The sequence below is a fragment of the Erithacus rubecula genome, assembly GCF_903797595.1.
Source record: "Erithacus rubecula genome assembly, chromosome: 16".
NCBI lineage: Eukaryota > Metazoa > Chordata > Aves > Passeriformes > Muscicapidae > Erithacus > Erithacus rubecula.
In genome coordinates this window covers 5,362,984-5,386,593 of record NC_136668.1, presented here as the reverse complement: position 1 = coordinate 5,386,593, position 23,610 = coordinate 5,362,984, and the positions used below count along the sequence as shown (strand labels likewise).

Here is a 23,610-nt window from a genome sequence, read left to right as displayed (position 1 = left end):
ATTATTTTATGGTGGAGAAATGAGGTATTAAAAGATGCATTGGCAGGGAAATAACAATTGAAAAATATCAAGTTGAATAAAAAAACATTATCCTTCCATACTTGTGACAGTTCAAATACAAATTTAACTGTATGGTAAATGTACTTTAAATAAATGTCCAAACATGTAATATGATGTAAAAGATATAATTCTCCATCTTATTTTACCATTATTTACCCTGCATATAATCACAATTTTGATTTCTGTGTTCTGACACTGCTCTCACATATGAAGAGCACCCAAGTAAGTAGAAAACCCAGTGGCTGTGAGAAAAGGAATGAAACAGGTGAGGCACAAAGCCCTTACAGCCAGCTCTCAGGATAACACTGCAGCTGCTCCTGCACAGAAACATGAGTTCTGTCAACCCACCCATGTTTCACTTTATGTTCTTTTTCAAGCTGCTTTGTTCTTTAGAAGTACCATGATGTCTGACAAGAAAACAGTACAAGAGTTGAAGGAAGCTTCCATGAAACCATTTCTGCTTTTGAGGGGAAAGAGACAACACTGAAAGGACAAAGCAGGAAGCAGAGGGAAGGCATTGAGGGGCAGGAGAAGCCTGACAAATACAGTTTGACAAGCATCCTATAGAAAAGCTATTTATTTGTCACAGCCTGAAGGAAGTATTTTCTAGCACTAACACAGCATACAGTGCTACACAGAGGTTCAGTAGGCAAGGCAGGATTGCTCCACAACTCAAAATGGAAATGAGTTGATATAATGGCCATGTGTATGTGAAGGGTGGCAGTGAAGCACACACTCACTGCATGCATACTTTCACAGGTTAACACCACAGAAATGCACAGAGCTGTCAGTCTGTATTTATAGCTCACATTATCACACCATTTACTTTGTGCAATACAGATATCTCCTCTCTAGATTTACCAGCTGTCTTAGTTTCTCAGGTAATCAAACAACTATTTGAAGTGTTCTGTAAAAGGAGCAGGGTGAGCACTGAAACACAGTCTTAGCTTTTCAAGGCCTTTGGGGGTCTCTATTTTTCTTTTTTTTTTATTGTACTGTGGCACCTTCAAGAGCCAAATGTGGAGACAAAACCCAGAAATTACTCACTCCAGTAGAGCCATAGTAGTTATTCAAGGAGTATTTCATAAACATATGGATATGCTACAGCAGTGACAGAGGTGGGGCACAATGAACTTTCCTCACAACTGCATCAGCAGTCTAAGAAGAAATGAGTAAATTTCTAAGGCCCTTCAAATTATTTCAAAAAGCTTTCAAACACCAGGCTTTCCCCCTTGGAACATTAACAACCCATGGAAAATAATTGTAAGCAGAATATTGATAGTGTACCTAAATCTCAAACAAACTAAGAAGGAAGCACACTGTAAAATATTCTGAGTGTGCTCAGGAGCAAAGGGAAATACAACGATGCCACTGAATTTAGGCAACATATTTGCTACTGGCTGTACAAACTAAAGAGGTCCTCTTTTATGAATCCTTTCCCTAAGACTGCCATCCAAAATTCTGAGAAAAAATAATAGTGCCAATCCACAGATGTCATTTAGATTTCCACTTAATCCTTGATAGAATGTATTTCCCAGTTTTAGTTGTTAAAACTTACAATTGACATTTCATAAAATGTTTATTTTAAGATTTATCAGCTCCTGCCTCCTATTTTTCTACAAAAGGCAAAGTTCCTTTGGTCAAAGGGTAATTTTATATGCAAGAAAGATGCTTTGTACTAGAAGTAAGGCTCAGGCAAGCCAGGATATGTACCACACTCTATCAATGAAGACAATCTGTCTTTTCTTGCCAGACCAGCTAATGATTATCACAAAGCATTGACAATTCATCCATTTTCCAGAAAATAAATATTTTCTGCCATTTCTGCCTACTACCTTTGCCACAAAAACAGGCTGTAGCTATGCAAGCTCATGGGAAATGAGCAATACTTCCTCGTGAACATATTTAACTCGAGATCTAAGAATAAAAAAAAAAATTGAATCTAGCTCAAACCCATGTTAGCTAGCAGGCACTGTAGATCAGTAGATCACAGACACACACTGTGCATGTTTGTAAATACAGGGGAAAGGATACCTTTAGCACAATCTGCTCCATGAAATCCTGGAAAGCAGTGGCAGACACCTGACACACACTCGCCATTCCCATGGCAATGACGGGGGCAGTCTTGCACTGAGTCTGAAATTAAAGCAGCACAGGCACATTAATTGGTTGGCTCCTACTCAGGCTGTAGGTTCCTTGTTTGATTTTTCTCCATTTTAATTTGTCATCAATACTTAGAAGTGCAACCCCTAGCAATATGAACACCACAGGGTTCGGGTGAGGCAGCATGCACCAAGTTTCATGACAGCATGAGTACATGTAGAGCAAATTACTAAAGTCACATGTTAAGTTCTGGACTTTAGTAGAACCCAAAGTCTTGTGATAATGCTCAAATCCTCTGTTCCAAAAACAGGCCTTTCAAGACCTCTACAGCCATTCTTGAGTTTATGTTGTGTGGCAAACACAATGCTTCCTCTGGAAAATCAACATTCTCCCTTCTGCAATGACACTTTGTTCTTGCTTAACCACTCTGCCATGGGAAACTGATTATCCCAAGGACTGTGTCTTCTTTCCCTTCTACAGGCATTTAAAGCCTCATTAATTAAGCTAAGAAAAATATCTGCTGAATATGACAGAGGAGCTCTTTTACTCTGGCTAATCTACTCAGTCCTTAAAAAAATGAATTAAAAAGGTGATAGTGGCTGTGCAAGAGGATGAAGAAGAGTTCTGTAAAAACAGAGGACAAAGTTTAATATCAGAGTCTGAGTGACTGACTGAAATGTTGATGACTTCAATAACGTGAGAAGAGTAGACACATCAGCCTGATAACATTTCTGCTGTACCAAAATACGTATTTTCCACAATTTCTATTATGATTTGGATAAAGCATATACTACTTTGCATAATAACAATCTAAAAATAAAATTCCATTTTTGAAATTAATTCTTAAAACAATTTTAATTTGAAAGCTGTTGGATTTCAGAGGAACATATTTTCAACAGTGAATTATTGAAACAAAAAATCTAATTGGAATATTACTCTTCACTATCACTCCCTGTTGTTGTGGGACCTGTGGTTCCAAATGAGATGGTTCTGTCAGCCCCAGGCACCAAACCAAGCTGCTGTACAACACAGAAAAGAAAACTTGGATTTGGAACTAGCAGAACTATAGAGAGTATTTTTATTTCTCAAATTAAACTGCAAAGAAGGAAAGGATTCAAGTAGAACTTTAAATCTAATTTCACAGTTGCAGGACACCAAATACAAAATGTCTAAAGCAAATTTTCAAAGAGATGTCATTAGCTTGGCCTCTTGAAATGATTCATGTAAACAATGAAAAGAAAAATTGAAATGTAATGCTCAAAGATATCAATTTGTCTCATGAAGAAGCTTGTTCATAGATTTATTCATTATTTTGCTTCATGGCACACAAAAACATTTTCTGTGTATCCAAAATCACGGTAAATTTAGTATTGTCTGGGAGTTAACATAATTTCTGTTATTCTTCCTCCTCTTCCACACCAGAGAGATGTTCAGCTGTCTCAGAGTCTTTCATTATGAAGCATTTGATAGAAGGTGTGTGTAGAACCAGATAAAACACTATATTTTTCTCCAGATTTCATTTCAATTACTATCATTGCTCTATCAAGTAGCCTACATGGCTATTACACCTTTGATGCTCTTGAAAGCTATAGCCTTGACCAGGCAACTCTTGAAAGGGCAGCTTATAATATCCTAAGGTTTTCTAAGCACAACAGGGGCATAACAAGATAGAAGCACAAATGTTCTTGCTTTTAGAGAAGTGGAAGAAACCTTCAATGGGGAAAAATTTTTTTGAAAAGCATATATATATATTTTTATTTTTCAACATTCATAGGAAAGTGGGTTTTTTTTTCATCTTAATTCAGGGTAACAGAAACAAAACGTTTGTACTTAATGGCGGTATTGATTATCCACCTACACCCTTTGGGACTTAGGCCAACAAACTGAATGTTATACTAACATAAAAGGAAAAAAACCTAAGCTGCATATTTTTAATAAGGCAAAACTAGAAAATACCTTGATTTTTCATCAAATCTAAAACCTCAATTTTACTTTTTGTAGTCTCTCTAAACTAAGAGGAATTACAGATCTATAAAACACAGTGCTATTTAAGACTTCACAAGTTAAGACAGAATATCACATAGGATACCTCAGAATTTGTTATAACACTGAAAAGATAGTCAGCAAAGTTCATTAAGAGCTTCAAAGGTCAACAAATCTAATAAAGCTTGGAGAATTTAGACTCGATTTGATTTTCAACTGAATGTAATCCTATTCTAACAAAACTGCAGCTGGATGTTCTTCCACCATGTTGAGGAGATGACTCACTGTTAGGTGAGTGGTAAGCTTTAAAACAACATACAGCTAATTAACTGGCTCAATTAATCTCTAGGGTGGCTGCAAACAATAATCTCATTTGCAGCTATCAGTTTCTTGAGCTGTCTTTCCACCAAGATTAAACAGCTCTCCTGCTGGATACTATTCCACATGGGTGTAAAGAAGCTTCTTCAGAGAAGCAAATAAAAAATATCAAAATGACAGAGATAAGGGAGAGGAATATTAGCTGGGGAATGCTTCAAACCACACTGAACTTTTCTGAGCCTTGTTTTCCAAAACTAAACTTGAGATATATGGGAATGCTAAAATATTAAGAGAAAAATGAGTGAATTAAAGTCAGCACACTCCATTACTGACTATCTCCCAGAGTAGTGCTGAGGAAAAAAGGCACAGTGTAACATAAGGACAAATAAGCCAAATAGTGAGGACTGAAGGAAAACATTACAGCTTTGGGAAAGGGAGGATATAAACAGAGAGGAAAAGTGCCCAGCTGGTGGAGATACCTACCCAGAATGACTGTGCTGAAGGAGACCACCTCCTTGTCCTTGCCATCGTTGTAGAAGGCCAGGTGCCACAAGCCCACGTCCAGGTACTGGACAAACACAGCCTCGTTCTGCACCAGGGTCTGGATGCTGCGGCGCTCCCGCGGCGCCTCCACCACGCTCCACTTCTCCTTGCCGTCCAGGCGCTCCATGAAGTCATACTGCAGGGAGGAGCAGGCACCAAGGGAAAAAGAGACAACACAAACCACCCCAAACAGACTGAACACAGAATGTTTCAGCTCCAAAATCTGACTCTCCGTTTTCTCCTCTACCTTGTTATAAAATGGTGTTTCCGGAAGAAATGTGAAACTAACATTTACTAGCTGACCGTGGAACATAAAGAGATTCTGTGACTTTTATTCTTTCTTAAGCAGTGACCTAAAATTATGCGTCTTTCCTCTGCACAGGTGATCAAAAAATGTACAAATGGATAGGATGGTTTTTGAGAAACAATTTGAAATCTGTTATTTGACCATTAATTTTAGGTTCCTACACAGCTTTCAGAGACTCAGGAGACCCATACTCTTTTCTAGGCCTGCAATAAATTCTTTTTGCAAGAGGAACTGATATCTGAGGTGCAACTCCAGACATATCATTGAATGGAAGCCCCCAGAATGTGAAAGGAGAATAGCAAGACAGGAAATGTGTTTGTCTAATGTAACTCATCACCACACACTGCACAAATTTTACATCACAGAGTAAAAGTTGCTTACCTGAGGTTGTATGGGAACAATCGGGGCAAGTGTGATACAAAAACCAGAGGGAGCATGGAAAGGAATAACACAAATAAGGGAATTGAACTTATATTAAGGAAAATTGAGAATTTCTGTTTGGATGGCTTCCAAATAAGGTAGAACATTGCATTAATCTTTGGAAAAGGGATCAAACAGAGCAAGTGATTATTTAGAGCATAAGAGTGATGGCACCATTAACGGCATGAAACTTAAAAAAGAAAGAAAAAAATTTAAGATGAATGTCAGATAAGCTTCCCATCTATTAAGCTCAGTAAATAGCCTCCCAATGGAGATGCCACAATTAAACAGGACTGGAAGAAATATTGGTTAGTCTACAACAGGGAATAACTCTGCATAACAAAACAGCTGGGCTAGCTGTCCTAATAGGCTTTTTTTTTTTTTTTTTTCCCATGTCTTTAATATCTGTGATTCTGGAGCTCTCAAGCTCAACTGAGTGAATCTCACAGTCTCTATCTAAGGGAAGCCCTTAAGAAACACCAAAAACAATATATCTAATCTTTTGATAGCTGTATAACAAGTCCCCTATGAAAACACATCTTGTTTTAGACACATTTATCTGTGTAGGAGTAGATAGAGATAGATAGACATGTCTAAAGAAAGATGTATGTGTTCAATAAAATACAGTAATAGTATGTGCTTGCTTGCCAGTAGCCTCATTACATTTCCCTCCGTTATCTCCAACACTTCCAGGCTGTGCCCACAACTGCTACAAGAAACCAACCACCTTCCCCTGCTTTCAGTTTAAACAAAAACCATAGCCTTGCCTCCTAAATAGAATAAACATCCAGAGAAGGCTGTCTTGCATGCTGCATTCCATTAATTAACTGTGAGCCCTAGCAAATTATTCACTATATGAAATTAAATAATGAAGATTCTCCCTTCTAGTGGAAGAGAGACAAATTTAACACTAGTGCCATCAAATCTATCCAAAGCTGGGGTATAAAACCTCACCTTTCCAGCTGAAAACCTCTTTTGTACCAGCATTATAGAGCCCTGGCACGCTCAGCCTTGCAACAAAGGGAAATGTCTGGAAGAGCTATTGCTTCCTGGTAAACATGTGGAGCTGACACTGACTTGCAGCCTTTCCACTAAGGAAATCCATGGCAGGGAGGAATTTGAGCCCCAATCTACTAATGTTGAGAGCTATCAGCACAGTGAGTGCATTATCCACTCTATCTATTATTCTATGCTTTTAAACGAGGGACAAAGCAAGAGAAGTGGAATAAAAAGTTTCACTCAATATCAAATTGCCATCCACTTGAGCCTTTTTCCACATATGATTTTTATGGAAAAAGGTAAACCAGATAATTTAGTAGAATTAAAGAAAAGAATGCCAGAGATGTAGAGAATTCTGGCATGCCAGTAACTTTCAGCATATGTGAGGTACCAAGCACACATGTAACTATCCCTGAAATCAATGGCATTTGGAAAGATTGCTAAAGCCCATTGCCTAACAGAGGTTAAGGACAGACTCATCACCTCCTTGGGAAATGTTATTACTTGGGCAACATCTTGGGAAAAAGAAATTGTGCTCTTCAGAACAATTGTTCACAAAGGGTCAACTAAGGAAGCAGCAATAAAAGCTGACATTTCTCAGTGGCAACACGCTGTTCGTCTCTGCTTGTGCTGGCAGGTTCCTCTGCCTCCCTCTGTTTGATGCTGATTCTACCTCATACAGCAGAGAAGGCTCAGCAGTTGGCCAGATCGAAGGGGAAGAGTTTTCAGCCTGAAACTGCTTGAAGCAGCTTTAGCTGCAGAATCTCTTTTCATGATGATGGGGTGTGACCTAGTGAGAGCAGGTCCCTTGGCACAATGATTTTAACTTTGGTACAGCTGAGTGGTATTGTCCTCTTTAATCAAACTATGACAAATAATTTAATGCCCAGGCAAAAGCCAAATGACCAAATCTGGATAACTCTGTGAATGCTGAAGTACTGGTGCAAAGTGATTCAGAAAAAAAAAAATACATTTTTATCCCTCTTTGGATTTCTCAGGATTGAGGTGGAAAAATGAAGGAAGTTCACGTATCTGCTGGTGGTTCCCTGGGTGTATTAATCTTGTCAGTAAAGACTAGGTTTATGTGCCCCAAAATCAAAAATCCCTGACTGAAGGGTCACCAAGATGACACTATGAACTCATAAGCAGATAACATTTCTTCACATGCTTGGCTGAATCATCATTTTGCTTTTCACGGCCCTGTTGATTTTCTGATTTACCACCCTTGCATGATTAATTACTTTTACATAATGTTGTGCTGAAGATATCACTCTTGCTTTAAAGCTACTTATTGGCATATATGAATAGATTAGAAGACCCATCTAGGAAAAGGAGGAAAGTAATTTCATGATCATTAAAAAGCAACTGTGGAATTCTTAATCTAACACACACACACACACACAACTAAGGAAGAGGCCACTAAATCACATGAATTAGGGAATGGACATGTCAAACCAAATTAAATCTCTGAAGTAATTTGGAAGTTTCACTGACTTTTGTCTTTTTTGTATTCTTTTTTTATGATCCTTTATATTTTGTGGCTTCATACTGCAAGTCACATAAAAATGGCTAAAACTGCTCAGGAACAACATGCAGCAGAAATCCCAAATGACTACATCATCAGAGTTCAATTTTGCAGCAGGGAGTACTTACTATGATTAAAGCTCAATATAAGCAAGTGACTTGCCAGCCTACATCACTAAACAAATTCCAAATTCACTCTCTTGGTGAGTTTGTTTATTTTTACTACCCAGCATACTGAAATCCTACTGCTTACCCTTATTTACAAACCTAAAATCTCATGCTAAGTTCTTTCTGGGCAATTTGTTTTTATAATTTCTCCATTCAGGGCTTTCTACCCTCTGGTGCATTTTATTCATAGACTAATAAGGACTTTTTTTTTTCCAGTAACCACGGGGAGTCAGCAGAACAGTTTGGGAACTTTACACCTATGGTTGTGACTGCAGCACTGCACACACCACCAAGGCCAGTCACACACAGAGGAAGGAGCCACTTGTGACCATGCAAAGAAGAGAGCTCGCAGGGCTCAGGACTGGAATCACAGAGAGCCACCATAATCCTCAGAGATTTTCTTAGATTTGAAACGATTTGCATGTCTCCACAAAATGCCTAGGAGTTTTTGAGATTGGGAATTGAAAAGAAAGATCTATTAGAGCTCTTGTCTCAATAAGGGATGCATATTCAACAGGAGAGGGGGAGCACGCTTGGCATGGTGGCAAGCATTCGCCTTTATGCCAAAGCCCTGTGGGATCTAAGCAGCCAGCAAAACATATGGCAGGGAAACTTGTTTGCAAAGTGCTCTAAAATTAGTTCTTCATAAAATCCAGTTGGTAATTATTCATTAAAATATAGCCATGAAACATCTGACACCCATGATGGCAGCCAACCAAGCAGTTTGCTCCCACATTTGGGTGCGTCACCAGCCAGCTCAGGCCAGCCCGCGGCCATCAGGCAACTCTGAGCTGCTCAGAGCACCTAAAGGTGCTTGAGCACCTGCTAAAAACCAAGGGAACACTGATGCTCCCCTGCTCCCCAAGTTCTTTTTTTTGAAATAAAGCCATTTCCTGTACTGAATTGAGTTTTCATTTTGACGTGAAAAATTTATGATCATAAAGCACGCTGCTGGAAATGAAAACAGTACAGCTCCACGCACTGCCTTCTCCAGACATTCCAGTGAAGTTCCTCTCAGGTTACCTCATTTCATGCATCATTTGGAACGTGCTACCAGCATGTAGCAACACCATAATTGCTGTAAGCTCTGCAGAGTCACTTCATGCATTATTTGACATTTACAGTTTGTTTTTTATGTATTATCAATTGTATTAATATGACTCTTCTGCTGAATTCCTATTGATCATTCAAGCCTGCAATGTGCATTTTGTTATTTCTGCACAGCACTACAGAGGTTGGAGGGATTTTGCCCAAAAGCACTGCATTCCTGTTTGTACTCTGCTCGCCACTCAAAACTGCACTTTTTTGCCTCTCCTCCAGAGCTCCTCTCCCCATGCACATGGCACACAGGCTGCATCCAGACGAGTTTACAGCTACATCAGTTTGACTGACTAAACCAGGCATTTGGAATATTTGCTAAACAGTAATACTGAGAAGGTTAAATCTCAGCAGGGCTCTCAGACAGGAACTGCATCTTGTTGTCTCAGGTTAATCATGTACCTAATTTGCTGATTATTGACTTGTTCCCACAAAGGATTTTACTCGGCTTGACATATGAGCACTGATCAGTGATGAACTGTCAAGCTGTTCACTGCTTTAGAGCTCCTGTCCCTAACCTACAGAAACAAGGATTTTAAATTTCAATTTTAAAATATCGTCTGATGTCAACTTCAGACTGTTTTCATTCATATAAAACCATTGTGCTCCCTTCTGTCAGAACAAGGCTTTTTTCACTAACTCAGGTCTGTAACAGCTTGTCTTTCTTATTAAAAAATAATTTCTCTTGGTAGCAGCTTGACTGAATTTTGATTGCTGGACAAAAATGCCACGGAATCTCCTGCTGTATAACCCAATTAACAAGTATCATGACCCTACCTGAATGTTGAAAAGTTTTGCTGCTTTATTTGCAGATTATTTATTATTCAGATTCAGACTAGATCTATACTGGTTTACATCCAGCAGATTTCATTAACCCCACTTATGAAGAGGTTTAGAACTGCTTCCTCTGAAGACTGGAAAACAGGTCCCCTGAGGAGGAATCCAACTCAAGAGGAAACACAGATGATATTTCTAATTATTTGATTTAACAGAAAGGTCACAAAATTTCTATTCTATCCTTGTGAGGTGGAGGGAAAGAAAAACCTCTGCCTGATCACAGGCTTCTTAGATGAGAACATCATAATGAAACCTAGAACAAATACATCTGATCATACTGAAATATAAAGTTCATCCTGAATCAATTTTATTTTTCTTACCACCAGCTACTTTTAACTGGATTTCCTGTAAAAGATGCAGGCATACCTCTGCCATGTCTCAGTAAAAAAATTAAAATTAACCTGTATGTATAGCAAACTTTCAGAGCTTTGGTTGCCCTAAGTAATTTTCATTTCATGATTTATACTTTTGTTTGTTTTCCTCAACTAAATTGCCATTTTATTCATGATGGAATAGGGAAAGTGAGCACTAAAATTCTGAATGAATTATACCATTACCTCACTGGAACAGCTGAAGATCCACAGACATAATTTCACCCTCAAGACAGCATACTGAATGAAGCCTTACAGCCAAAATCAAAACATTCTTAAGAAAGGCTCCCACCCTGGAACATATTCTCTGAAGATATATTTTTTGTGTTGCCTGGATGGCTGGAAATGACTGAAAATCAGTCAACAGCCGTCTGCAATTTCCCAATTTTTTTCGTCTTTGTATCAAGGTTCAGGACACCATCTGCTAACATGGAAAACTGACCACATGTCCTCCCTCCCCCTTCTTTGGGCTGTGCATTGCTGATCCTGATTTCCTACCAGTCAAACACATCCATGAATTTTACACAGCCAAAGCTCCTTCTGCAGAAATTCTTAGAAGCAGAGGTAATAAACCCTTATCAACCTCCTCACTCCTTTACTCCCATGTCTAATCAAAGATTTTGGTCTTCAGCTTATCATTTTTGTCTCACAGATAACTAGATAGTTTTATCTCAATTTGTGTCAACATTATATCAGAGGTATAAAACCTTGTTTGAATGGCAAGGACATAATTATTTCTTTCATAAAGTTATTGTTGAAGTATGTAACAACCTAAAATGCTAAGGTGAGGGTGGTTCAGTCAAATATCACAAATGAAGGAATTCAGGAAATCCCTAAACTTGAATTCCATAAACCACCAACATAAACCTAACAAAGATGACCTACATTTTACATTGTGACATTCAAAGGCAACAAACACAGTGATAAAGTACCTGGGCATGTGATGGTGGGAGTCCTCTTCTTATATAAACACCAAAAAGAGCATCCTTCCCTAAGGATATGTTGAACTTCAGGAACTGTGGCTGGCTGATATGGATCTGAGACCTCCAAAAAACTCCAGGGGGCACCTCCTGGGTGACCCTGTGGCCAACTTCTGTTTCTCCACTATCTATGCTGCTATTCCTAGTGACCCATGGTCCTATAAAACAAAAGCAAATATAAATCAAATGAGATAACTGGTTTTAATACAGGTAGTTTTTTATTCATTCATGATGAACATCTGTGGCAGTGACACCTCTTAAATCAAACTGTAACTTTCTTATTCTGATGCAATCTGCTCGTTGTTTCAATCAGTATGTAAGAATTTGGCCCTTACATTTGAAGCAAAAACTCTGCAAATCTTTTCTTCTATGGAGCATCAGCAATCATCTAATCCCTCAAACCCTTTAATTCTGTGATTGCTCCTCACTGATCAAACAGCAACAGCAGTGTCAATTAAGCACATGTGAATCTCCCTGTGTTCTTATCAATTGCATCTTCTACACAACCAGGCTATAAAAAACTGTCAGAAAGGTGAACTGAAGGGGAACTTCAATCTAAATTAACTCATGACAAATTTTTATTACCACTGTTTTCTCCACTGAAGCAGTCCAATAGACTTTAGGTCACAGACAAGAGAGTTGACAGAAGAAATGAAATGCACACAAAAGGGTTTAGAGGACAATTTCTGTACTCTGATGTGCATCTTCCCCTTGAAACAGAGTTAGCACAGTGCAGTGCCTTTTAAATTCTCCCTGCCTGAAGCAGGGTCTATCTACAAGTCTTTTTCCCTTGTGCTGTGGTTTGTTAAAATACACCATTTGTTGGTTTTGCAGCATGCATTATTGAAGACAAGATACAAGGCCTTTCTGGTTGAGTGCTCTGGCTTCCAGCCCATGAAACAGCCAACTTGAAAATATGGTGCAAATCCCTTCTGTTCTCAACTGAGCAGGTTCTAAGGCTACACATACTTTAAACATGGAGTGCAGAACATGGAGTTAGCAATGTTTTTAAGCTACAATATGCAGCAATGCTTGATTTTGTGTTCTGTGTTCTCAAACAACTTGGTGAGAAATCCATTTAAAAATTCTTACAACAGACACTACAATAAACCAGAAAACCACAGAAAATATCTGTTAACACTCACAGAAGTTTAAAGGTATCACTAATACCACTATTACCATAGACTGGATGGTGGTGATACCTCTGATACAACCTGACAACATTTGTAAAAAGCTCAGTGTTTACTTCATGGGGGTTTTTCAGCTGTGGGGTAATGCTATTTTCAATAAATGACAAGTTACTTTTGAAATACATTCCAGCACTGTATGAATGCAATGGGATGGCACAGAACAACATATAATTCCAGCAGGTAAGTACATAAGAGCTTTTCTGTCTCGACTATCTTTAATTGAGAGAGCTGCAAAAGCACGGTTTCAATTATAGATTCTAAATTATCTGTGTTAGCAGCACTTACACTTGTACATAATGAAACAGATACTATGCTGGCAGTGTTTTGAAATGGTAAAGGAATGCTCTGAATACCAACTGCTACACAGTTTTTGGCAACTTGTTTGTTTTTTTCATTTTCTATGTTAATGGGTCTACAATAACATCACAGCACTAACAAAGAAAGAGAAAGCAGAAGAAGCTGCAACAAGAGGCTGCAAAGAAAAGGAAAAATGGCTGAGAGTGTCAAGCAATGTACCCTTAGAGCCATCAGAAGCACAGAATGCAATCAGATCCAAACACATCCTGCTTCATGGAAACTACAGGATTTCATTTCTAATGGAAATGGAAATTTCTAATGAAAACAGAGGATATCTCAAGGTTCCTATCTCAATGAAAACAGGCACCATCTCACTAGAATTTAAATTAGTTCTTACCCACCCATGTGGAGAGGAAAATCAGGGTCAGATAACACACCAAAAATCACCTGTGGCATGTTATACTGGAATCACTGGCAGAGCCAGGAAATCAGCAAAAGATTGCAGGCACCTTCACCTTCTTGGAAAACATTACATTTACTTCACAATTCCAACATATGGAAATAAACAATAAATATTTTTCCAACATTCTTAAAAAGCATGCTGTAAATAATTTCTTTGGAAGCAGACTGAGCATTCTTTAATGAACATCAACTGTATCTAATCTGCAAAAGAAGCTTGTTCTTCAGGAGCAATATATCCATAGCCAAAAAGTTAAAGAAAAAGTTATTTCCAGGAATTATTATTATTATTATCCAGTGCAGCAAAGGTACAGAGCATGTCAATGGGAAAGCCACAATAGTCTCTGTTGGCAGTTATATTTTCACTGGCTATTAAAGCAACTCCAAAACTGTCAATGGTTTTGCTTATTCTCTAGAATTGTAACTTCGTAAATAAATTTAATTCTAATGGAGGATCAAGTTTTAGTATTTCTGGATAAATTAAGCGTCAGCTTCCTTTGGATATCCAAAATTCTTCTTTGTATTACTCTCTGGGAAAGGGCATTTTTCAGGACTCAAGAATCCTCAAATACATCAATTAAGCTAAAATGATAAAATTTCAGCCATCAGGAGAACCATTCATACTCCTTCAACGTGCAAAGGTTAAAAAATATATTGGATGTCAGGCTTTCCCCTAAAAAAATTACTAGAATAACACCATTCCTTTGTATTTCTCATCAAAATATTGATGTTATCATGGTGAAATAAAAAATGCTGCAGATAAGACAATTGAATTAGTAGTTATTATTGAGCCTAGAGATGTGATTCAGGTTCCTATCACTGAAATTATTCTGTTCAGTTTTATATTATCGTTGGAAGCATCTCCCCACAGATGAATTTTTATTTTGCTCTACAGCACAAATCTAGTTCTCCAAACCACTCCTCCTGGAACATCTTAGGAAAATCTCCCCAGGAAAGGAATTGTGACAGAAGTTCACCACAGCAGAGGATTTTAAGAGCAGGTTAGATGATCATCTCTCACAAGTGACTGAGATATATTTAACCTGCAGCAAAGAATGGGGCAGATGGCTGACTCTCTTCAGTCTGTATTTCTATAGTGCAGCATGCTCTATACCCAGCCTGTGCCACATCTGCAAGGAACAGCTGCTGCCTCACCTCTGGCATGCTGAAAGGATCCTTTCCTTTTGCTTTTAAGAATTTAATTTATGACAGCCTATTTTTATGGAGTTACAATGCTGTAATAACAAAATTTAGAAATGCTTGGAGTTATATGCGAAAATCTGGGTTTCATATTTGCAAGCTTAGCTAACAACTTATAAAGTTTTAAATCCAACAAGATATCAATAAACTCTAAAGATTATGCATTATTGAACCATGCTCTCATAAATTCCTGCTGAGTTACCCTAGTTGGTATGAGACACAAAGCTAGTGACAGCATCTTGGTTCTGCTCCTTGCTCTGATACTGCCAGTGCACCTGGGTTGGTCATGATCTTGCTGCTCTCAGATGTCTTCTTGTAAAACAGAATTATTAACAATGACAGAATTATTAACAATTCTCACCTTGAAGATGAGGAAGGCAGAGCAGTAAATATAAATATTACAGGAGGTATCTCAGCACTGGCATCTTCATGTTCCTTCCTCCCCAGGATATCAATACAGAGAGGCAATACACAGTAGATATGGCCACTGAATCTACCTTAGTTAATAGACAAAGTTGTTTTTTTTTTTTAACCTGAAAAGCAGACCATCATCCTAGCTTTGGTATTTACAATGCCTTTTTCTGCACTAACAGCTTCACTGGCAAACCCTGTCACTAGAGACTCAAACTTTTTTATAGCTCCCTTCAGTCCTCACCTCCTAATGCAGAGAATGTATCTTGCCACCTGACTCATTCCCCTCCAGCTATTTTTAGAAGCTTTTCCATTTGATGGACCACTGCAGATCACATTCAAAGAGCATCAGCTGCATGTAAGTGAAGTTACAGATGTGACAAACTGACAAACCCTGAAGAAAGACTAACCCAAACTACTCATACTGCTGTGAACAAATCAATCCCAAGATCATTCTCTCTGTTGTGGGTGACTGTTGTAAAGTTCTATGTTTATCTCATAACCCCATAGATACTTGATTTTTTTTCCTGTCATTTTCTCTCTATAAACATCTACAAAAGAGTTTTTAAAGCATACTTCTTCATCTTACCCAGGGGAGCCATTTCAATCACTCAGTCAAACATATATTCATCAACTAAATAACACTTACTCATTTAAACTGCTGTTTTATTTACCCAGCTGAATTACTATTTTGGCATATACATTTGAAAAGACTGTTTTAGTATTCAAGAATATTTGCCTTTGAAACTATCAGACAGGCAATCCATGACAACAGCAATGCAAACTCCCCCTGCTAAGTTGTCAGCAGGTCTCATCTGTGAGCTGGAGGTCAGATTCAAGGTGGCAGTGGATGGGACATGCCCAGTCAGCCTTTAATTTAACTGATGTCAAGCAGTGTCAGCTATGGAGGCAGAGCTGTATTTACACTGCAACCAGATATACTTGATTATTTATAACTACAGTATCCTACACTGTAGCTAAAATTAAAAATAAAAATGAAATCTGGCTACCAGCAGTGTCACACTACAGACATCACATTTAAACAGCAATTAACTCCAGTGCTGTGACTGTGTGCCGCTATCATGGGGATGACTGCAAATTGCATCTTGATGGCACTCTTGAAAAATACCTAGCAGAATAACCATTCCAATGGATCAGAAATGAACTACCAAGAGAATGTGGATGACCTCAAATTAAATACAAGGAATAAATACCACCAAGGTTGGTTAAATTCTCTTTACCTTCTTTTCCTGTAAATCTGTATTTTTTACAAATCACTGCTGCAGACATAGCTTACCTTATCTTTTTATCTAGCTTATTTTTCTGTTGTTCTTTTTATATAGCCAGGGATTTTCACAGATGACTTGGAATTCTGAAGAAATTTATGGTACAGCTGTGTAAAGGAAACTATTCAATATAAATATAGATTTTACTGATGTTTTGCCAAAAAAGACCATGAGAGAATTACTATGGCTCTCCATGATAATTTAGCCTTTTTCTTTAAGTTAATTTGCTACTTATATGGCCAGACATGTCTTATTGTTCCAGAAAGACAAATAAAATAAAGTAGAAAATGCCTTTTCCATACAAATATCTTCAGTGGAAAAATCAGTGTTGTGCACTATTACCATACTGACTACTCCCTGTATGAACTTACACTTCAAAGTATCTACCACCACCTAAGTGCCCTAGGACTCAGATTATTTCTGGAAAGTGTACAAGAGATTGACTGCTACTGCAAAACAAATTCCCTCAGCTGCAATGAGCTAAAAAGCCAGGCAATAAGAGTTTGTCTGGGGGAGCTGCTGTGACACATCTGAACTTCAGCTCTGCTGCAGGTGCTGAGGTACCAATGAGCTCTGTTTTGGGAAGTGAGGAGGAAGGAAGCTTGTGAGTGTATGAGCTTGCAGAAGTCCAGAAAAACAGCTTCTGGTGCAAACCCAAAGCCTCAGGTTGTCTGGTCAGCATCCTAAATTACTACTGTGGCAAGAGGAAAGAAAATCTTCAGAGGGAGTGTCTGCACAAGACTTCAGCTCTGGCTCAGCTTCAGCCAATCAATGGAGCAGTGAAAGAAAGCAGCTTACTTTTAGTGAAAAATGACACACCTGATAGATCTAAAAACTTAGGAACATCTTTGCATTCATGTGAGCATGGCTTCACAAGAGTCACTGCCTTCAGAATCAAAAGCAAATTATAACTGAAAATTAAGATCTGTTGGTTCACTGCATTTCACAAAGAGCAAATACATACCAGTACGGATTTCTAAACAGGATAACAATCATCTCTGATGATAGATACCAAACTTCATCACCTAACTGTGCACAGAGCAACTCATGTTATCACCATTAAAACATCCACAAATCTGAAACTCCTCTTCTGTCTTCTGTTGAATTTAGCCAAATGCTTTGCTTTTCTGAGCCAGCCCTTGACTCTAGTGTATTTTCAGAAGACCACATCTGCAAGCCTTCAGAGCCTCCATCTTAATAGTTCTGCTTCCTAATGTGTTAATTAAGATCTACATTACATTAGCCACGTAACTACTTAATAAGATTAATCCACCTGGAAAATGATGGCTTGTCTTGATTAAACTGAAGGAAGGTAACAGAAGTGACATTTAAAACACGTTGCCTGTTATTACATTTTGATCGCCTGTACCGAAGTGTCTGGCAGGAAACAGTGGAAACAGAGAGATCCATGTTGTTTCCATAGTTAATGAGGGATGAGTTTATTTTTACAGAGAGCTCCCCGTGGTGTTCCTGAGCCCCTACCCTGTGAGCTGGGTGGCTCCAGCAGGAGCACAGTGGGGCAGCACTCAGGCAGTGATCAGGAGCCTGCAGCTGAACCCCAGCTCACCCCTCTGCCAGGATGGCAGATCCTCCCATTTCAGAGTTTTGTTCCTCCTTCAGCATTGTCTGTGTGCTGCATTGCTAATAAAATACCTTAACTATTCGAAAACAATTTGTGTGCAAACCAAAATGTGACTTTGCAGCTGCAGCATCTGGCAGAGATCTCAGCATCATTTCAAGAGAGCTGCAGACAACCTGCACAGCCCCACAATGACTGCTGAGCTCAGCTTTCCACATCCATCCAAGGAAAATTTCTGCGGCATCAGTAGAATCTGTTTTTTCCTCTATCTGATCTCAAAAGCAAGTGAGATGATGCCAAATTTAACAGCTTATTAGTCATTCTTAGTTTGATTATTGACATTATATTTGCAATTCTGTATTTGATATCTGGAATCAGGTATTTTTCATATACATATACTTTTAAACTTCAGTACTTTAATATTTAGTAACTGTAATATTTTCAAAAAAGTCTTTCTGAAATCCACACACACTGAGGTAGACTTTGTGAAATAACTCAAACTGAACATGAACTCGGATCAGGTTGGTTCATCCAAAGAGAAGTAAACCCTGGCATATGTGAGTATGAAAACACAAATTCATACCAACTTTTTCCAAATAGTCAGTATACTTATTATACCTAAAGTGATCTTTCCACACAACTGTCCACAATTACTTCTGGTGTCTTTTAAAATGGGAGCTTCTAGAATCAGAGATCACAATCTCTTCCTGTGTTTTTCAGCTTTCTAGAACATTACTATAGCAAGCAATCAAGATAAAAAATACTAAGTCAATTCTGAATTACCATAGAATTTGCTAAAATTTTGAGCACATCAAAGACAATATGTCCTAAACCAAAAAGCTGACACCAAAGCATTCTTTATATGTGTCTTCAGCTGGAGTTAGTTTGGATATTTCCACATAAATTGTAGCTTATCTTAGGTGTCCTCTGAAATGATAAAAGTTGAATTTATGGTATATTCTGTCAATTAGAAAGGAAACAGCACACAGTCACAGATTTTATGGAAATGTGTGTCTAGCCCACCACATAATTTTAAATGTAGAAAACGTTTGGCATAGATTAACAGAATTTAGGCACAGATAAATCCCGTAAGGGCATCTATTTGACTTCTTCAAGAAGCAATTATTCCCAAACATGCCTCTTTTCTTTTCCCCCCACTTTCCCCTTTAATTTAGATTAATTACACCCAAATTCTAACATTATCCTTACTCAATAAGACATACATAAGAGATAAATGGGCTTGACTCTCAGAAAGCTTTTGTAATGTCATTACAATCTATCTCATCCCTGTAGAAATTCCAAGGCAGTATCAATTTTTGGGGTTTTATGCACTCTGAAGGGATACTGCCTTATGATCTGTATTAAGAATGGAATTTTTGTCTCCTAATTTAAATCCCTAGTTGAACACAACTTTCACAGCATGGTGGACTTCACTTGCAGTTTTAAAGCAGCACTGAGGATTTTTCTGCCCATTACACTTGCCTGCTCCTTTCAGACATACCCACTATTAGTGAGATGTAGTGTGTAATTATAAAAAACCTGAAACTGTGTTATCTTAATAGTGAATTTTGTTTTCATTCAGATAGGAAAATGCAGTAATAAAGTAATTTACATTCCTCTTAAACTGCAGTTTTATTATTTCCTACCAGAATTTAGTCTCTTAATAAGGAACAGGCAGATCAAACCGAATACCTGCTTTTCTTTTTTTCTCTCTTTTTTTTTTTTTTTTTTTTTTTTCCTCTCCTTCTCCTTTCAAATTGCTCTACTTTAAAATGCTTTGCTTGCTGAGTAGGCACAGCTTGTGTTTAAGTGGCCCTTCTCAGACTAGGGGTTAAAGGTTTCTTTGGGAGACCCATGTTTTGAAAAGAATGGCTTCATTCTGAGTTCTGTCAATTATAGAAAGGTCACTCTCCACAGCCAGAGCCCAGGAATGGTTGTTGTGTTAAAAGCTGTCAGAGGCTTTACTAAAAACTGCTGGGATAGCAATATTAACTTGGACATAATAAAAAGAAAGGTGAGGTAGAAAAACTTATCACCCTTCCCTGCTTAAAGAATTTGTCTTTTCGATATTCCTTGTGTTCATCCAAACCTGTCATTTGTTTTACTCCACTGTGAAAGATTACTTGCCTAAATATTGTTCTTCCTCCTTCCCCCACGTTACCAGCATTTCAGCAACCTTCTACAAAATGTCAGAAGAACAAGTAAACTTTTCCAACATGCTCTGAGGAAAGTTAACTGCAGCAATTTAAGATGTAGCCAGCATTTCTGGCTCCTCGTCACCTCTACAGGAGGTTACCACTCCCAAAACAGCATCTCAGCCTCTTCAAATGTGCAGAGCTAATTAGAGTGGGGCTGGGATACACTGCCAGAATTTGCACTGAAGTGCCCCAGGCAGATGAAGCACATTCCAGCTCTGCAGTCCTGCTGCCCTATATTTGCACAGAGATGGCAACAAAAAGCTGCAGGGAGGGAATTGGGAAAGGTGCTAAAGCCCTGCAGTTGTCTGCTAAATGACCATAATTGCCGACCTGAGCCCTTCAGGTTCCTGCCCAAAACCACAGGGTTTCTCACCTGTGCACAACCTGGAGGCAGCTCAGCAGCAATGCAAACATTCTGCCTTGCACTTAGGGATGTGCTGCTCAGGCACTTCAACCTACAGCCAGTCACAGATGAAAGCCCAACTAATGAACACTTGTCTAAAAATTTTCAGGTTTTTGGCACCATCAGGATGTAGGATTTCGTGACAAGGAGGAAGTCAAAACTAGACCCTCAATGGAAAACATGGAGAAGCTGAGGTGCAGCAGCAGCATTTACTGAAAAAGGAAGCAAATCCATAAAATTATCAAGCTTATAAAAGTACAATTCAGTTTCCTTTCCCAGCTCTATTTTTAACTGATTGTTTTTCCAGTACAAGAATCCTGTGTCAGCATTTGCTTCTAACTTTGGCAATTACCAAGTTTAATGTGAGCCACAGGTCCTGAGTGCAAGACAGTGCTCAGCCTCTGAACAGAACTCTTCAGCTGACAAAAATCAAGTGCTCAGACTTCTCCTGTTCCAGTCACGCCATCCACCATCCCAGCACACTAAAGTGTGGGAGGTGCTTTGTCTAATTGGAACATTCTGTTCTGTCTTCTCCCCATAATTTTTGTAATAACCAGAGAAGACCTTACTGTGATATAGCAAAGAAAACCCCTGAGCCTCACCAGTAAAAGGCATTCCATTTAAATGATTTAAATCCTTTTCGTGACAACTTCTCTGTGTTTTTAACATGTTTTTGCAGTTTAAGAAAGTATTTCTGGTTCTAACTTTTACTTATTTTTTCTTTCTATTGCCATTTCTTTCTTATCCTCCTCTGGAACACAGTTTTTCTTTAAGAGAAAAAGAAACCATTCGTTGTCTAATTTCTCTCTCACATTAATATCACAGGACAGACTATTTACCATGGGTCAAATTCTGCTGTCCTTGGTGTTTGCTATCAGGATTCATCTGAGAGAGAAGAACCAGGGATGTGGTCCTGGGCTGCAAGCCAATCCTTGACTTCTCTCAAGCACTACAATGCAGTTGTGTTAAATCAAGCCTTTCACAGAATCCCAGAACAGGTCAGGTTGGAAAGGATCACTGGGGACATCTGGGCCAACCCCTCTGCTTCAGCAGGGTCATCCCAGAGCACAGGGCACAGGATTGTGTCCTGAAGGTTCTGGAATATCACCAGTGGGGGAGACTGGGACAATTTGATCCAGTGCTTGGTCACTGCACAGGAGTTCTGTCCAATGTCAGGTGGAGCTCCCTGGGCATCAGTTCCTGCCCACTGCCTCCTGCTCTACTGGAGCCACTGTGAGGAGCCCGTTCCATGCCCCGAGCCCTCCCTGCAGATATTTACACAATTACTGAGCTCCCCTCAGCCACCTCTCGGGGCTGAACAGCCCCAGCTCCCTCAGCCTCCTCTTTCTTCAACATTTCCACGCTATGCCAGGAAAAAGAACATGGAGCCAGCAAACACAGCACGTTTCTGTGAACACTTCAGCATCTGCAGCAGCACAACCTCACCAGCCATAAACCAAAGCCACACGAATCAGTGCCAGCACCCGAGAATGAGGATGAGGGGGGGTTGGTGAGGTTTGGGGGGTTCAGGGGTGTTTTGGGGCATTTTGGGGCGGTTTGGTGGCGTTTTTTTTTTTGGGGGGGGGGGGATAGATGGCATTTTGGGGTGGTTTGCGGTGGCTCAGGTGGTGTTTTGGGGTGGTTTATGGGGGTTTGGCAGAGTTTTGGGGCATTTTGGGGCTGTTTGTGATGGCTCAGGTGGTGTTTTGGGGCGGTTTGTGATGGTTTGACAGCATTTTGGGGCAGTTTGTGTTGGTCCAGGTGGTGTTTTGGGCAGTTTTGGGCAGTTTGTGCTGTTCAGGTGACATTCTGGGGTGATTTTGGGGCAGTTTGTGCTGTATTCAGGTGGCGTTTGAGGGCAGTTTTGGGGCAGTTTGTATTGATTCACGTGGTATTTTGGGGTGGTTTCTGACAGTTCAGGTGGTGTTTTGGGGCAGTTTGTGCTGGTTCAGGTGGTGTTTTGGGGCAGTTTGGGGGCAGTTTGTGCTGGTTCAGGTGGTGTTTTGGGGCAGTTTGTGCTGGTTCAGGTGGTGTTTTGGGGCAGTTTGGGGGCAGTTTGTGCTGGTTCAGGTGGTGTTTTGGGGCAGTTTGTGCTGGTTCAGGTGGTGTTTTGGGGTGGTTTTGGGGCAGTTTGTGCTGGTTCAGGTGGTGTTTTGGGCAGTTTGTGTTGGTTCAGGTGGTGTTTTGGGGCAGTTTTGGGGCAGTTTGTGATGGTTCAGGTGGTGTTTTGGGGCAGTTTGTGCTGGTTCAGGTGGTGTTTTGGGCAGTTTGTGCTGGTTCAGGTGGTGTTTTGGGGCAATTTGTGCTGGTTCAGGTGGTGTTTTGGGGCAGTTTGTGTTGGTTCAGGTGGTGTTTTGGAGCAGTTTTGGGGCAGTTTGTGCTGGTTCAGGTGGTGTTTTGGGGTGGTTTTGGGGCAGTTTGTGCTGGTTCAGGTGGTGTTTTGGGCAGTTTGTGTTGGTTCAGGTGGTGTTTTGGGGCAGTTTTGGGGCAGTTTGTGATGGTTCAGGTGGTGTTTTGGGGCAGTTTGTGCTGGTTCAGGTGGTGTTTTGGGGCAGTTTGGGGGCAGTTTGTGCTGGTTCAGGTGGTGTTTTGGGGCAGTTTGTGCTGGTTCAGGTGGTGTTTTGGGGTGGTTTTGGGGCAGTTTGTGATGGTTCAGGTGGTGTTTTGGGGCAGTTTGTGCTGGTTCAGGTGGTGTTTTGGGGTGGTTTTGGGGCAGTTTGTATTGGTTCAAGTGGTGTTTCGGGGCGGTACGAGGCCGCTCGTTCACTCGGGTCGGGTCAGGTCAGGTCGGGTCGGGTCGGGGCGGGTCGGGTCGGGCCGGGTCGGGTCTGGAGGGCCGGGTCGGGCCGGGTCGGTTCGGGCCGGGTCGGTTCGGG

At 39.8% G+C, this 23,610-nt stretch overlaps 1 protein-coding gene across 4 annotated transcripts in view; it reads right to left on the bottom strand.

The window, feature by feature from the left end:
* TENM2 (teneurin transmembrane protein 2) overlaps nucleotides 1-23,610 on the bottom strand; it is a gene marked incomplete at its 5' end in the record, with an annotated part of 475,212 nt that overhangs the window by 100,682 nt on the left and 350,920 nt on the right. For all 4 annotated transcript variants that reach the window (XM_079319918.1, XM_079319917.1, XM_079319915.1 and 1 more), the window contains 3 exons: nucleotides 2,095-2,196; nucleotides 4,948-5,143; nucleotides 11,664-11,869. In XM_079319918.1, the coding sequence (XP_079176044.1) occupies nucleotides 2,095-2,196; nucleotides 4,948-5,143; nucleotides 11,664-11,869 (504 nt within the window). The remainder of the gene's footprint in view (nucleotides 1-2,094; nucleotides 2,197-4,947; nucleotides 5,144-11,663; nucleotides 11,870-23,610) is intronic.